At 39.8% G+C, this 17,561-nt stretch overlaps 1 protein-coding gene across 1 annotated transcript in view; it reads left to right on the forward strand.

The window, feature by feature from the left end:
• Positions 1–14,217, forward strand: part of IPO11 (importin 11) — a 359,108-nt gene extending 344,891 nt beyond the window's left edge. The window contains exon 30 of the mRNA XM_069962715.1: positions 13,980–14,217. Coding sequence (XP_069818816.1) covers positions 13,980–14,144 — 165 coding nt within the window. The 3' untranslated portion in view covers positions 14,145–14,217. The remainder of the gene's footprint in view (positions 1–13,979) is intronic.
• Positions 14,218–17,561: the final 3,344 nt, after the last annotated feature.

A 17,561-nucleotide genomic window follows, 5' to 3' on the forward strand; every position in this document is an offset into this window, starting at 1 on the left:
TACGCTGAATAATGAAAGTGCACACGTGTTCAATGTGTACACGCCACAAGCAAAATTGCTGCTGACGTTATATGAGAATGAGAGACCTCCGTGAGGAGTGTTACATAAGGCCTTTTAGTATACATTAATATTTGAAAAACGTTTGATTTCTTACATCTATGCTAAAATTGCTGGAGGTTACAGGCCTGAAGCCTGAGGCTGCCCAGCTGAGAAATACTGATGATAACATGTGCCCGTGTAGACAAGTACATGCTATTTGTATAAGTGAGTCTGCCCCCTTTTCAGCTAAGGCCACGTTCACACAACGTACAGTATGAATGGAAAGTGTGGCCGGAACCGCTCTCTCCATTAGTGTGCACTGTCAGGGTTGTGCGGCCGCTATTTAATGAATAGCAGCCGCACAAAACTGATATGTCAGTTTATGTTGGGGCCGCTGCTAGGGATCACTGCCGGAGCGTATTCTATGTGTATACACTTCAGCTGTGATTCCATAGACTGAAGCACAATGTAAATTTTCTATTAATCACAGCCATTGTTGCAAATCTGCAACAACGGACGTTAATAATACAAAATGTATGTTGTGTGAACATAGCCTAATAGTGGGTATCCTTTAAATGCTTTAGTTTAAGCAATTCTGTACCCACAATCTCCCACCCCAAACCACTTGTACCGTAGGATAGCTTTGTTTAATCCAAAATTTGTCGCGAGGTCCATTCGGCAAGTGTTGCAGTTATTGTCCTAGAAAACAACTTTTAAACTTGCAGCCCTGTGTCAAATTGGTGTGGCCTAGAGTGTCTGTGCCCTAGGCTTGCACCGCCTCTCTGTCCCTTCTCCCTGCCCTCCTCATCATTAGGAATGCCCGGGGCAGAATTTCTTCTATTCATCACTTGTCTGAACACTTCACATGTGCCTTAACAAACCAGCACCTGTGCAGTGTTCAGACAAGTGATGAATAGGAGAAATCCTGCCTGGGCCATTCCTAATGATGAGGAGGGACAGAGAAGCGGTGGAGGCCTAGGGAATGGGTACTCTAGGCGACACCAATTTGACACAAGGGCTGCAAGTTTAAAAGTTGTTTTTTAGGATAATAACTGCATCACCTGCCGAATGGACCCCAGAACAAATCTTGGATTTAATTAAGCTATCCGACAGTGGTTTGGGAGGAGGGCAGATTGTGGGTACAGAGTGACTTTAAGCTTGAACTTGGCAGGACAGGTTTTTTTTTATTACATTACTCATCCTCTTACATTATCAGATTTATGATAATTTATTTTCCTTAAAAACCTTCTCAATTATCACCTCCATCTCCCGTCTCTTTGTTGTACTGTTCTCTTTTCTTCATTGACAGTTTCGGTAACTTTGTTCCATGGCATCTTGCTTCAACTCCCATCTCTTAATTCTCAGTTTTTTTTCTTCCTCCCATCCCATCTTCGTACTCTTCAGCACCATCCACCCATCTGTCTGTAATCCAATTTTCACGTTGTACTCATCTTAATTACTTCATCTCTCTTTGGTCTGCTCCTACATGACATTTTTTTTACATTAATTACAAAACCAAATCTCATCGCTCTCAAGAACCTCAAACCATTGTCTAGTTATGAAATCGTTTAATACTAGGAAAAATGCTTTTTGCTGCTGTGAGTCATAGAAAATGAGCTGGGAATATTATCTTTTATATCGCTTATGTTGAATATGTACTTGAAGATGTAAAGCTGTTGAATGAGGGTTTGCCCAATAGGTATCGTACATTGGTCCAACCTAAACTTGGTTGATCAGGTTATCCACACAGGCATATTATTTCTTTGGAAGTTGCCATTTCCATGTTCCCCTAGAAGCGATCTACTACATAGGTCATACACCGAAGGTTTTACCAGATACAGCCATGATGGAAGAGGCAAATTTGTACTTTGTAGTGGTATTAAACTGATAGGGCAGTTCTTTTAATTTTTTTTTTTTATCATTATTATTATTTCAGTCCCAGGAATGTTTCCTTACCCGTGGACATTGGCTAATCTGAGCTTTCAATGGACCTTGAATCTAGAGTTGGAGTTTGATAAAAGTAGTGGCCACATATAGAACTGTGTTAGGACATCAGTATAGATTATAAAGCGGTTGAATGTGTCTCCTTCAAGGGGTTGTCCAGGATTAGAAAACAATTCTTCCCATTTCCCCTGCAGCTTTTATTTATCCATTACCAATGTCTGGTATAGCATAGCAGCTTAACATGGAAGAGCTGTGATACCAGACAGATGACGCTGATGGTGTGACATCTCTAAAAGGCCTGCCTCATAGAGATTTTTAAATCAACTGATCACTACGGGTTGGACTTCTAGAACTCCCAAGGATTGACTGTCATCACTAGAGAAAGCATTCCTCCTCTTTAACATGATCACTTTAAGTTGGGGTTAGTATAAATCAGAACTATGACATAAGTTTTACTCGTTATATTAAAGGCTTTTTAATGAACTGGTGCCAGAAAGTGCCAGAGATTTGTAATTTACTTCTATTAAATAAAATCTCAAGAGTTCTATTACTTATCAGCTGCTGTATGTCCTGCAGGAAGTGATATATTCTTTCCAGTCTAAAGAGCAGGAGATGTTTTCTATGATGATTTTCTACTACTCTGGGCAGTTCCTGACATGGACAGAGGTGGCAGCATAAAGCCCTGTATCAGACTGGAGAGAATACACCACTTCCTGCAGGACACACAGCAGCTGATAAGTACTAGAAGACTTGAGATTATTTAAGAGAAGTAAATTACAAGAGAAGAATTCTAGCTATACACCATAGCCCACCATACTTTTTCTACTTGTGTTCTTTAATAGGATACAGCTTAGCATACCACTATGCCAACCAAAGTAGTTGGGTACTGCATTTCAGTGTGTTTTCCCCATGTGTTTAGGGAAGTAGAACAGGAGTTTTATTCTTGCTTGCAAGACATTTAACTCTGATGTGGTCTGTATAAAACAACTGTGATCTCTAACCAAAGGCTCACAGCACACTTTTGTTGCTTACAAGAGATTGACTTTCATACAGTACCTACCTTGAACATGGGAATTTTAACTCCATTGAAAGTATAAGCAAGGATAAGACAAAAAACAGCATTTTACTGTTCGGTCTATACATTGAAAGCTATCTGCCAGTTACAGTATTCTTCTGTGTTTTGCTTTACGCAGAGCATGATTAATTCATAGTAGAAAGTAATTGAGGCTTCTAGCCAGTAACTTGTACAATACAGTGAAGGGTTGTCCAGGGAAATTTTTAGTTAGGTTAAGTGTTAAAGTTAAATGGGGTCCTGACTGGAACAGAATCAATAAAAATATGTACAGTACCCAGACCCCCATTCAGATCATAGTCCAAACTTACAGCACTTCCTGGTCTCAGTCTCCGCACAATGAAGTGAATATTTATTAATTAAGTGGCTGAGACAGGTCATTGTTCTAGCCAAGAACAGGAAGTGCTGTAAGCCTTTAGAACAGCAGTAGGTCATCGGGGGAGGTTGATTTTTCCTGGAATACCTCTTTAACCCCTAGACAACCCTGAGCGTACCTGTACGCCCTGTGTTATGAAGCGCGCTCTGGAGCGTAGTGCGCTTCATAGGAGCAGCCGGGCCCTCAGCGTTAATGACAGGCTGCAGCGATCGTGATGCAGCGTGTCATTAACCCCTTGCGTGTCATTAACCCCGTGTGGTCGCTGCGTTTAAGTGTAAGTGACAGGGGCCGTCCCCTGTCACTTACCGATCCGTTTACCGGACCGTCGGAAGTCTCTTACCTTCTTCCGTGCGGTCCGATAGGCACTCTGTTGCTTGAGTCTGCCACCAGCAGAGCGCCTAGAACACTGATCAATGCTATGCCTATGGGACTTAAAATGTGTAAAAAAAAAAGTAAAAATGTTTTTATAAATACCCCAAAGCCCCTCCCTCAATAAAAGTTAAGATCACCCCCCTTTCCCATTATATAAATGAAACATATAAAAATGAATAAATAAACATATTATATACCGAAGCGTGCGTAATTGTCCGATCTATTAAAATATAACAATTGTCATCGCAAATGCTTTAAACGAAAAAAGGGAAAAAAGCGACAGGATTACCGATTTTTTTGTTACATTATATAAAAAAAATAAAAAGTGATCAAAATGTCCGACCTACACAAATATGGTATTAGTAAAAACTAGAGATCATGGCGCAAAAAATGACATCCCATACAGCCCTTTAGTTAAAAAAATAGAGGTGAGCAAACCTCGAGCATGCTCGAGTCCACCCGAACGTTCGGTATTTGATTAGCGGTGGCTGCTGAACTTAGATAAAGCTCTAAGGTTGTCTGGAAAACATGGATACAGCCAATGACTATATCCATGTTTTCCACACAGCCTTAGGGCTTTATCCAAGTTCAGCAGCCACCGATAATCAAATGCAGATAGTTCGGGTTCGGATCGACTCGAGCATGCTCCAGGTTTGCTCACCTCTATTAAAAAACTAAAACCATTATAAGTGTCACAATAGGGCCACTTTATTAATAATTAATTAAAAAAAAAAAGGATTTCATAAAAAAATATAACATTACAGAATCTGTGTAAACCTGCATGTGGTTGTGTTCGGACTGACCTATAGAATAATGGTATCATGTCGCTTTTACCATATATTGCATTACGTAGACACAGGAACCCCCCAAAAGTTACCATATTGCATTCTTTTTTACAATTTCACCAATTTATATCTTCATAAATAATAATTTTGGAATTCCATCATACATGTTATGGTAAAATGAAAGACGCAACTACTCCTGTAAACAACAAGCCCTTACATGGCCTGTAGATAGAAAACTGAAAGTGCTAGAGCTCTTAGAAGGGGAGGAGAGAAACACGAAAACACAAAAATGAAATTTTGCACGGTCCACTGGGTCATTTTGGGTTTGGTCCTCAAGGGGTTAATACCTGAGAGAGGGTGCAGCACAAAAGAGGACTTCTATTTAGGGTGCGTTCACACGTACAGGATCCGCAGCAGATTTGATGGTGAGATTTGATGCTGTGTTCAGTTATTTAGATCAAATCTGCTGTGGATCCATAGCAGAAAATCCTCTGCGATATGTGTGTGAAGCTACCCATAGAAATAGAAGGTTCCGATTATGGGGGATTATATTGTTAGCTTGCAGAAGGCTAAAACAAGGTACGGATATTGACAAAGGTGAGGGGGTGTATAGGGAAATGCAGCAATGGGGAGAGCTTTCTGGTAGAGAGCAATAACCCTAAATTGTATTCTGTAATTTAGAGCGCAGTGACTGGTGCAAGGTAGAGGCATTGGTGTAGTGGCTGCAGTAGTGGATCATAATAGGGGCGTTTCGGGCGGTAGCCCGGGGCCCTGAGCTCCTGGGGGGCCCATGACCACCCAAAAAGACTTATACTTTCAGTGGTGTACTGTCTCCTGGCTACTCTTCCGCCATGATTTGCAAAAAATCACTGTTTTTTTAATGGCAATTTTGCACAAATCAGGACATTATCTGTTCTGTACTGTGAACGCCAGGCTAGTGCTGCCATAGTTACAGTGGGGTGGGGGGGCCCAGGCTTGGTGAACAGCCCGGGGCCTATGGTAAAGTTAATCCGCCCCTGAGTGGCTGGGCAAAAAGATGAGCCTGGCTGCTGCATTGAGGATAGATGGGTGCAGGGAGAATATAGTGAAGACCAGCCGCCAATACTGCAGTCTTGTTACTGAATCATGACACAGGTAAACAAAGACGCATCAGTAAAACTTGTATGACTTTTAATTTTATTAGCAACAGGAAGCTGAAGGTCATTCATGGCCTGAGGATGGTGTATCTCATGAGTGAGCCCTGTGTGCCTATTATAGGTGTGTGCCGAATGCAGATGCCTCTTTGCACTTTCTAGGGGATAATCTGCATGTCACATGCAATGTCGTCTTGCTCTTGCCATTCTTTTGAGGAATTATTAAGTTGACAAAAAACAATTGATTAAACGGCGCTTAATTATTTTAATTAAATTCAATCCTCTCATGATAATGTGAGTGGAGTGTTTTATTAATTCCAATTACAGAAGCTTATAAATGGCTTTCCTTGTGTGAAGAGAGGGAAGGAAATGAGCCATATAAATTAGAATGTGAGGACAAGTGTCTCATTTATTCATTTATTTTTACCATAGTCACTAGTTAGCGGTTGTCAATAGGAATCTAATAAAAGGATCATTGCTGGAGAGTAGCATCTTCTCTTTCTAAGGGTATGTTCACACTGAGTAAATCAGACGGAATTAAGCGGCGGAACTCTCCACCGTGGAATCCCGCCTGCCTCAGTGTGCCATAGCCTGTCTATAGGAGATCTCGCTTGCCGCCGCTCTGCGTACACAGATTTGTCATGTCAATTCTTTGAGCAAAGAGCAGAGGCGCACAGGCTCTCCCATGGACAGGCTATGGCACACTGAGTAAGACGGGATTCCACCGTTGAGAGTACCGCCGCTTAATTCCGGCTGATTTACTCAGTGTGAACATACCCTTAAAATTACATTGCCTTGGCCAAAGTGAGCCTTAGTGCTGATGCTTTCCTACGTCTAATCGCATGAAGTTACCTTTCCCTAGGGCCATCTTTTACCTCTTCCTTTTGCTGCCAAGTTTTTACTAATAGATTATAACTCTTATGCCCAGAGCATTACTGGTAGTATATTGGTGCTTTAGGTTCGCTCATCTCTATATTTCAGGGCTTCTTTTGGGAGTATGTTTACAAAATGTCAAAAAATGAAGCCGACATGTTTCTGATCTCTTGCCAGTCTAAATTGTTGGAATACAATTGAGTGGAGTCTAAATCTGGCCAATCACCTTCAATTATTATTGTCCGAACATTGTCCCAGCTTCCCCATAAAAGTTTGGCACAGTTGACCATTCATTTGTTCTCTATGATGAGGGGTAAGCCACAGGCACACAACTGTTACCGTGGCTTATTCCTTCGAGATCAAATGGGTAGCTGGCAAAAATCTAACACACCTAGCACTTTTCTTCACCAACATCATCTGTGGGTGGAGAGTCAGGAAGCAGCCATATACCTCACACAGGCAGAGAGTTCATTCGACCTTAGTAGATATCAACTACTGAGGTTAAATGCCTAAACGCAGGAAGTCCCGGCCAGTACAGAGTGTCACGGCTCAATGTGTTCATCAATCAAATGACTGCCTTCTCTGTGAGCGCAGATGGCTGGGCCTTCCTGCATTTGGTCTTTTTTTTTTTTTTTTCAAACCAACACAAGACTAAAAAGCTGTCTTTAGGTTACTGGATCTGGATACAGGTAAGTATAGCTTCGTTTTAAAGTAGGATTACAAAAAAAAAAAAAAAAAAAGAAAATTGTAAACTTGCTTTATATTACATCCCCTGCTGATTTAGATATTTAAAGTTACAACGACAGGTACACTTTAAACAATAGCAGTTACGGTAAACAAAATAAAGATAACAAAACAAATTAAGAAATATTCTTTTTGAATGCACACGTTTTATGGGATTATTCAGCATAAGCAGACCTTGCTGTTATTGTTAAACAATAAATTGATAAATCTATAAATTATGTGGATTGTTGAAGGTTGTACAGCAATTCCACCTGCAAGTAAAAAACAAATGGGGTAGAAAATCAAAGGTCCTCATTGCCATCAATCATAGTCCCCAGAGCTTCAGTACTTATATGAATGTGCAGATACTGTATTCCATCAGGAGGTTCCTGACATAGGTTTTTATGACTATGCAATTGATCAACAAATACTTGCCATGTAGGTGACATTGTCTGACCTTACTTCAGGTGTAGGGTGCTAAGATCTACTGCTGTATTATTACATATAGTTTAAAGGGTACACATTGCTCTGTTTTATAGAGACTTACTGTACATTAATTGTAGACTATGCAGTATATTAGTGACCTGTATTACCTAAGGGAATACAGCCATATGCTCTGCCAAATACTAAAGATGTTTGACATGACCCCGCATTAAATAGTGAGCAGAGGTGTTGATCTGTCGTGTGTAGATTGGAGCAATGAGCCTTCAGTAGACTGCCAGCGATCGATAACATTGATTGGACTAATTGCCATGAGACAATGACTTAAAGTAATGAGAAAGCTGCATGACTGCGGGGCTGTATGCAGTAGTAAATCTGCTAACCTCACCTAAGGTCAGGATTGTGTCCTGCTCATTATATGATTAAACAACTTTTTATTATACTAATCAGCTAATTCTGGACTAAGCTGGTGGAAGGCTGTCTGTCAATATATTCCTTAAAAGATCTAAGATTTGTAGGGGGTAGAACTAAAGGGGTAAAGCTTCTTCTTGAGGAAGCTAATAAAATGGCATTTGGAAGAGTAACCCATCTGTAAAAGCTGTTGCTGGGTTCTGTCTTCCTCATTGGTAAAAAACAGGGTGCCCCCCGGCCACCTGGGAGGCCTTGTTTGGTTGCCTTGTACAAAAGTCAAAACAAGCAAACATATTCTGAAAAGGGGCACCAACCATGTGTTTTTTGCAAACTCTCTTTCTATTAGTATTTGGTGCATATAGAATAAAAATAAAGCAGACGTCAAGTCCTCTTTGGTATAGAGACCATTGCAGTCATAAGGGAAACATCAGTAAAAAAAAGAAACACGGTATAGTTCAAGACAGCATTGGGTCTAGGTGCATTAGAAAAGAAGCAAAGAATAGGTTAAAATTTTTACTTTACTTACAGGGAATGTTTCATCAGAATATGACCTATTGTTTAAATCAAAATTTTAAGTTAACCCCTTCATCCTCTTCCTGCTATAATGTGCCTGCACTCACACTCAACTATACACACTACTACTAAAATGTGCCTGCACTTAAACTCAGCCATTGACACTACCGTATTTAAAGTCTCTGTCTCAGTCCTCCTGCACAGCTCTGTGATTCTCTCATCCTGATTGGTCCATGCTGAATACACAACCCTTCCCCATTTACTGTCATGTGACCACACAGACCTCTGACTGTACAGTAACTCCCCCGTTCCAGCGCCGATGCCTGGATCACGCTGCACGGTACTCCCATCCCGCGGCCATTTCCTGGTCAGAGCTGCCGCTTGAGATGTGATGTCTCAAGGCAGCTCTGCCAATCAGCAGCCATAGCGGGGTCCCGCCTTGGCTGCTGAATGGCAGAGCTGCCTTAAAACATCACATCTCATGCGGCAGCTTTGACCAGGAAGCGGCCACGGGACGGGAGTACCTGGCGGCGCGATCCAGGCATCGGCGCTGGAACGGGGTAGGTAGGCTTTCAATTTTCCTCAAAAATACCCCCTGGGCCGGAGTACCCCTTTTAAGTTATTTTTCCATGAAGAATTGACCCTAATTGTTGAACAAAAAAAAAATGAACATTTATTATATACTGTACAGTAGTTGTATACTGTACAGTAGTTGTCATCACAAACCTGCATAACCAGACATAGCCCTGGTGGTGGTGGTGGTGGGGGGTCTTATGTTCAGTGGATGCCTTAATTTCTGGGAGATGCCTTATTTTAAGCTATCCTGTAAATCTTCCACTATGCCTTATTTTTGGAGTATGTCTTATGGATGTCAGATAAAAGCACAGGACTACAGGGTCAGACTACATGCAAGGTTTGTTTGTAGTCTGTAACTATGGAGACAAACAAGTTTGTACAGGAGTTTTATGCCCAAAACAGTAGGATTCTTTTCCTCATCTATTATGTATCTTTTAGATACTTTGTAACAAAATATGGTTACCAGAGCTCATGTAACTGTAGATGAACTACTATAAATAAAAATGTAGATCAAACACAATCTGGTTGAAACGTGCAACCCTTCCAGTTTTTCTTTGCACCAAAGGCAACATTTCATAATTCCAGAGCTTTACAAAAAAAGTGTAATGTGGAACTTCAGAGAAAGCATTTTTTTTTTTTTGCCAAAGGCATTCCCCTCTTTTTTTCTTCCTGGATTTTTCCATACTTTGGCATAATTTACTACCATATGGTACCCATCATTTGATGCTTTGTGTTTTCCTGATTTTATGTCTAATTGGAAATTATTCAGAGGTTTAACAACTTTGTAAACACTTATCCAGAAGACAATGCTGAAATCATTAAAATGCATTATTAATTAAAAAAGTAAAATATGGGTCATGAAGCAAATTCCCAGGCTTAAATACAAATTTTATGATTGTTATTCATGCTGCATACACAAATTTTACTACAGCTTTTTTTTTACATTTAACTTCTTTTTTTTTTTACATTTTTCATTTTGTTGACAATCACAATAATATACTATCTCATGTGGAAATGGTTTTCCTAAATGTTTATTTTTTAAGGAATCTTGGTAATTTGGAAAAAAAATAAACTAAAACATGTTGATGTGCTGTAATTATCAGATGCACATACTCTTGTAATAAAAGAAATACAATCACATCATCATCATCACGTAATAGTATTAGGCTAGCTTTACACTTCTGTTTGGGGAAACTCCGCCACAAGTTCTGCTTAATTTTTTGTCCCCTGAAATCCAAAAACTCAACAGACCCTATTGAAGTGTGATTACATGTCCAGGTCAAATTAATGCAATGTTCCTCGTCTTCTAAGAGCCCTAGGGCTTTTTAATTTTTCCACCTACAGAGCTGGTTGGGGTGTCATTTTTTTGCACTATAATCTCTCATTTTTATTAGTATTATATTGGTGTAAAAGAATTTTTTTTATTTTTTATTTTCTGATATATAGTTCATAATATACAAATATATTAAAAAATAGTAATCCTTATTTGTTTTTAGTTGTTTTTTTTTTTTACATTTTCTTTTACACCGTTTACAGTTTGGGAACAATATTATTAGATTTTGGGGGGTTTTAATACTTTTAAAAAAATTTTTTTTTAAATTACTTTTTTTACACTTTTATTTTACTGTTAAACATGCAATCATTGGATTTCATATACTAATCTATGCTATGCCATAGCATAGATCAGTACTATTGGCAATCTGAACATAGAGTCTGCCTGAGAGCAGACTCTATGCACAGATTGCCCATCTGACAGGATGGAGGTAAGTGGCTTACCCCCACTTTTTAGCTCCCCACTGTATGCGGTGACCGCAGCTTCTGCAGCCCGGTTCCTAAGTTTTTAAAGCACCTGCCCTATTAGACGAAGAAAATTTTAAGATGATTTTCCTAAGTTAAAAAGTACTCTTATACACAGGAAAATACAGTATATATAGGACTACAAGTAAAACTGCCATCTTAAACCCCTTTCTATTATAGTGCAAAAAAGAAGTTTTACCGCTGTGACCATAATTGTACCCTAAAGTGCTGAGTGAATCTGTACCTGAGCTGCTTGGTTGGTGGCTATAAGTATAGGTGCAAAGGATCCGTCCGAGCACCAGCAGGAGCCAAATGGAGTAAAAGAAAAAGTTGATCTAACTCCATGTCCATAAAAGCCTTCCTTTATTTAGCAAAAATCCTGTGAAATGACAAACATGATGGTTGCCCATCCATTCTAGACGCATTTCGTCACGGAGCCTTGATAACAGCATTTGACCATCTCTGTGTTCCATTGATGTCCATTGATATCTTCCCTGTATTATTTTATGTTATTGGTTGGTAAATGACTATTTGTCTTGACTGGAGTAGGACCCAGCAGAAGGTTTTACACGAGGTCTTGCTAATAGCCATATTTGTGGCATATAATTATGGGCTATGCGGTGATCTGTGGAAGTTTCATGAGTTCGTTTGTCCCATCTAAACTTTTGACTAAAGGCAGGACTAACCAGCAGTCTAATTTGTACAGATGATGTCGGGGTATGTTGGATTTTATCTGCCCAACACTTTTTTTTTTTTCAGAGAGATCAGCCAACATCTGAGGAGTCAGGCAGTAGTTTACCATCTCTGCCTGTTGAGAACACAGATGTTAATCTGAGCCAAACATTCATATGTATGTGCAGAATTACAGCGATACCTAATTTATGAGCACCTTATAATGTCGTTACCACAATTTACCTGTCTTATAGGTGGAAACATTTTTTCCAACTACAGCATGTGTCAATTAATATTTATATTAGGTTGATTTGAGAAAGTAGATTTAAGAAAAGTATGTTGTTATTAGAAATGAAGAAAATATTTCCATCTTCCTGAAACTTATGACCCGCAACCATGGTAAACCCTTACCTGTCTTGTAGAAGCAGGCCAAGGTTGTAAAATATCAATACTATTTTTAATAAGATTTACTACCATTGGATATTGCTGCATAACAGTAAAGTTCAGACATACATAATAGACTTCTTATTTTTATGTTATAGCTATGAATGTTATGGACATTGAAATGCAGTATATGTGGTTCTGTACAGGGGCTTCACATATAACTTCAAAGCATTAAAGCCTCATTGTCACATCCAAGTGCACTTCAAGGGCTGAGGGACCCTATTCATCTTTTTTTCTCTGCAGTGACATAAAGGCAGGGTTGAAGGAAACAGATTTATGTGTAGCACAAATTACCCCTTGGTCAGTATCAGGTTGTAGAGAGAAGGGTCCACCATAGTGTCTTTTTGTAAGACCATGAATTGCATTGCCTGTATTTCTTGATGTCCATTGGATTTTGGCTTTGTAACAGGAAACTAAAATGTATTTTTCCCCCTTAGTTTTCAAGGCCCCTTTTAAACATTTGGGGGTTTTTTTCTGGCCATTTAAAAGGCATAAGTTTTTTTAGGACATTTTAGGTGTTTTTTTTTCTGGCCCCTTTTTGAAGTTCAATAGAGAAGCCTATGGGAAAAAAACTGCAGAATAATACACCATACCTAGAACATGCTGCATTTTAAAACAAAGGGACCCAAAAATTCTACAAAACATCCAGGCTGGGGGGGAATTACTAAAAGTTTGTTAGCCCAAAACTGCTATCATACTCCCTTTAAAGAACTTATAAATGGCTACAAAACCATACCTTCCTAGTTCCTCATGGGTGGAGTTTACTAGTTCTGGCTTTACTTATTTTTCAGAAAATGAAAGAGCATTAATGTGCATTTAAAGCACAATGCAATATATACCCCTTTAATAACTGAGGAGCGAACTATCATTCAGACATCAGTTATCTCTTCTATCCTCGCCCCATCCTCCCCATACACAGGAACATTCAGCACGACTGAGTGTTAAGCCACAGTCAGAGCGCTTTTGGCACGCCTTTTGTCTCCCAGAACATAGGGTGATTTTCTATCACGTTAGTCAGTCGGTAGAGCTATGTACCATGGTCACTAAAGATTGAGAATGCCCATGTGGCCGTATCTTGTTACCTTAGTTAAAAAGAAAAGTGTGATAGATAGCATTAAGCATGTGTGTCCTCAAGTAAAGGGGTTTTGTGGACTGTAGCAGTGGCCACACATGCACAATGCCACTCCATTCCATATCTATAGGACATACAGAGAGCCAAACACAGCACTTGGCCTTCTAAGCTAGACCCATAGACAGTGAAAGGTGTGGCAAGGCACACTTGTGACCACTGCTTTATTCGGGAAGGGGATTTATTATGAGCTCAATTTTTTTAAATAACCATTTTTACAGTCAACGTACTGATTCCACCTTGTCCTCCTTTTGTCCCTGAGAGAGTTTAGCTGCAGGCGTCAATCTTCATGAACTAAATAGTGTTCCTAGTGATGATATGTCAGGCTATAGCATTGAAGGATTGTCATCATAATACATGACCTATTGTCAGTGTATACGATGGACAACACAGATGGTTACACTGGCGGCAGGGGAAAGGGCAAATTCATTAACTAAATTGCAAACTTTGTTATTTTAAGTACTTTTTTTTCTTTTACCCAGAAAACCCATTTGAAGGGCATGTTCTGTATTTATGTATATTTTTTCTCTTAAGCTCTTCTATGCTTGCTAACAGCTAAATCCATTGATTGGTTTTCCTATAGTGTTTCAAGCATTTATCAGCGAAGAAGAAAAATATGTGTAAATATTTTGCCATCACTCTATAATAATGTAGCTTTCTCTCTTTTGTCCATTCCTAGATTGCTTTGAGAGACCCTGTCCATGCTGTATCTCTCCAGCAGTTTGTCTATGAGAAACTGAAGGCACAGCAGGAATTACTGGGAGCCGAAGGATTCCGGTCACTGATGGAAACCGTAGATACCGAAATAGTGAAGCAGCTGCAGGAGTTTTTACAGGGATTCTAAAAATATACCAAAAGAATTTGTTATAAAATTCCAATGACAGCGGATCAGTTTAATAAAGACAACATTTTGCAAAGTTGTTGTTTTTTTTTTCATTGCATTCATTTAGGGAAAACAATGATACATTTACCAGGACTGTTCACTGTAATGAGGTCATCAGAAAGAGAAAACTGGGCATGATCACTACTATTTCACAGCCCCATTTATGTCTTTGGAGAGGTACAGCACATGCTGGTCTTGTTCTCCAGCTGAGAATGGGATATAAGGATCCTCCACACTTTTAACTTTAAAGATTTGATTGACAGCTTATAAAAGAAAGAAAGAAAGAGGGTTCTTGTTTCAGTCAAGGAAACATCCTACCATGTTTAGTGTACCCACTATGCATATATTTGTCATATATGAACCTCACTGTAGAACATAGATATGGTGAGCATACATTGGAACTACTGTACATTTGATGCGATATCACTGGCGTATGTGTGTGTACTGTATATCTCCTTTGCTAATAAAAATCTTATGTAAAGGGGTTATACCAAGAAGATAAATGGGACTGAACTGATGTATTATGTGAAGTTTGACATACCATATTTGAAATGTATAAGCAATTCTGAAAATCTACAGTGAAATTAGATAGATAGATAGATAGATAGATAGATAGATAGATAGATAGATAGGTAGATTTACCAATCCCCATGTGCGTTCATTATTTTGTCCTTGGTTATGACCACCTTGGGGCATACACTGAGATGGTCAAGCATGCTTAGTTCAGCTGCATATTGCTCATTAGTCTCTACTGTATATGCAAGTAGGAGGATTACAGGAATGTGTGTACACTGTTACATGGCAACTGCAGGGTCTTACTTTAGAGAGGAAGCCAGGTTCAATGAGGGAGAACAACAGTACAGTGATGTAGGTCACCTTACCTAAATATCAACACATCAGCACACTTGTAGTTATTCACGCATATGATTCACATAATATGACCAACTTTCCTACCAACTTTCACTATAGAGAGTCTACAACAGCTTATACAGGTTATAAGTGGAAATCCCAGGGGTGGCCAGATGTGGTACAGATAGTCCCATAATGTAATGGCGAGACAGCGACACTCTAATGGGTGAATGCTGCTGTCTCTTCATTACATTATTTGTTACCAACTTTGCTTCCCAGGAAACCCCATGTAAAGGGTTGTATCATTAAAAATAACTAGGGCTAGATGGAGGCATTATGTCAAATGAAATAAATTTTTAAATGTACAAGTATTTTTGAAATATTCCTGTTGGAGGAATATGGACTTACTAATCCCCCATGTGCCTGCATTGTTTTGATAACCTGTTACCCTTGGTTATGATCCAAAGGCCACGCAGTCTCAATTCAACTACAATCTCCATGAAGTACTAAGCCTGCACTAAAGGGGGTTGTGAGAAAGTATGCTTACAGTCACATTTCAGAGGGAAAATAGGAAAAAGTTATTAGATCCATGGTGAAGAAAAACAGTACTGTAATATAGGGTACTCTACTAAAAGTAGCACATTTGTACTGATTTATGTATATGTATGTGATACACATTTGATTTTACCTACTTTGCTTCTTCGCACAACCCCTTCGAGGTTCCCATATACATTAGAACACCACACACCCCTCTCACCGGTGGATACGGGGTTCCACAACTATATAAATATACTAAACCCACATGCCATAAAAGGCCTGGTGTACAATGCCCCTTTGAACAAAAACCCTACCTTATATTATTAAAACATAACTTTTATATTTGATCTTTAAAATAACAAATCAATGGATGCAAAATGGTTAAAACCACAACACATCCAGTGCTGACTGCTAGTGTAAGGTAATTCCCCTAGTGGGTATGTTATTATCACACTGAATGTATTGCTAATAATATAACATTGATAAAGCCCCACTCTACACGTTTCACTGTCTAAGCAGCTTCATCAGGAGATACGGGCAATCACTGACCCTCTCTCTTGGCCGACTTTTATATGTTTCTATCAATAAATACGTAATAGCTCCTCCCGAAACAAGTCCACAGCACGGACTGAGCCTTGCTAACATCCTGTGGGCCTGTGGGTTTAGTATATTTACTAATGGGAAATAGGCTACTGCCAGAAATGGTTATTGTGAATGGTGGTGTTCTGAGCCAAGCGGGCACATGTATGGGGGGGCGGGGGGTCAGGAGGAATACCAGTTGGTCTAATAAATGTTTGGCCAAGTAGTAGAGCACAAAAACTTTGACCATCAAAGAATCCACAGGTTCAGATTAATGCTATGTTCCCACCATGGGATCATAGCAGGCAAAGACAGCCGTCTTGTAATATTGAGGGCCGTAAATAATATTCATGGTCATTATTTGCAGCCTTAAAATGTACTTGTCACGAAAAGTAGCCTTAAAATGTACTTGTCACGAAAAAAAAAACCTGTTGACATGTCAGAGAGACATTTCAAAAATTTATATTGGTTAAGGTTTGAATGTATAGACCCTGACCGATCCTTTTCTTTCGATTGACCATTCAGAAAAAGACCGATCAAAACTTTTGACATGTCTCTGTGAGATGTCAAAGGTTTTTTTCTAACGATAGTGACTCTTTAAGATGAAAATGATTATAAGACTGGAAGGAATTGTGTAGCATAAAGAAACAATTACTGAAAATGGGAAATTCTCTCTCGTGACAGCCTAAGGCTGCATTTCCACGTTTCGTGATCCTGACGGATCACGGACTTGGAATGCATGTACCGGAGTCCCCCCGCGCCCGGACAGCATCTGTAATTAGATGCTGGGAGAGGGGGAGACTGTATTCATAAGCGCCGCACTGTAATGAATCAGCCGCGCGGTGCTGTTACTACAGCGCAGCGCTTATGAATACAGTCTCCCCCGCTCCCAGCATCTAATTACAGATGCTGTCCAGGCGCGGGGGGACTCCGGTACATGCATTCCACGTCGGATCACGGAACGTGGGAATGCAGCCTTAGGTGCCACTGGTTGAGGCTATGTTCACTCTGTGTATGAGTCCGGCCGTAGTGCGAACCACGAATATACGCACGTAGTTTTGAGGTTGAAAGGATATACGCACGTATATCGCTTGAAAGTATACGATATACGCCCGCACAGTGCACACTACGTATGAGCTTACGGCCGGATAAATGACCTGTTTCAGATCGCTTCGAAACAAGCTAAGGAAGCATAACTGTACTATGGGCGTATGTTCGCTATTCGTACGCATCCGGCCGCATGTCGATTTTTCCCACGCCCCTTAGTTTTAGCCGCACATGTACGGCGGCGTACGAAATGCGTCCGGACTCATACGCAGTGTGAACATAGCCTGAAGCTGTATAGGTAAGGAAATTAAAAGCTATAAGGCTCCATAGGAGTCAGGCTACTATGTTTTCATAAGGTGCTATATA

Source organism: Dendropsophus ebraccatus, chromosome 3, assembly GCF_027789765.1.
Source record: "Dendropsophus ebraccatus isolate aDenEbr1 chromosome 3, aDenEbr1.pat, whole genome shotgun sequence".
NCBI classification, from domain to species: Eukaryota; Metazoa; Chordata; class Amphibia; order Anura; family Hylidae; genus Dendropsophus; species Dendropsophus ebraccatus.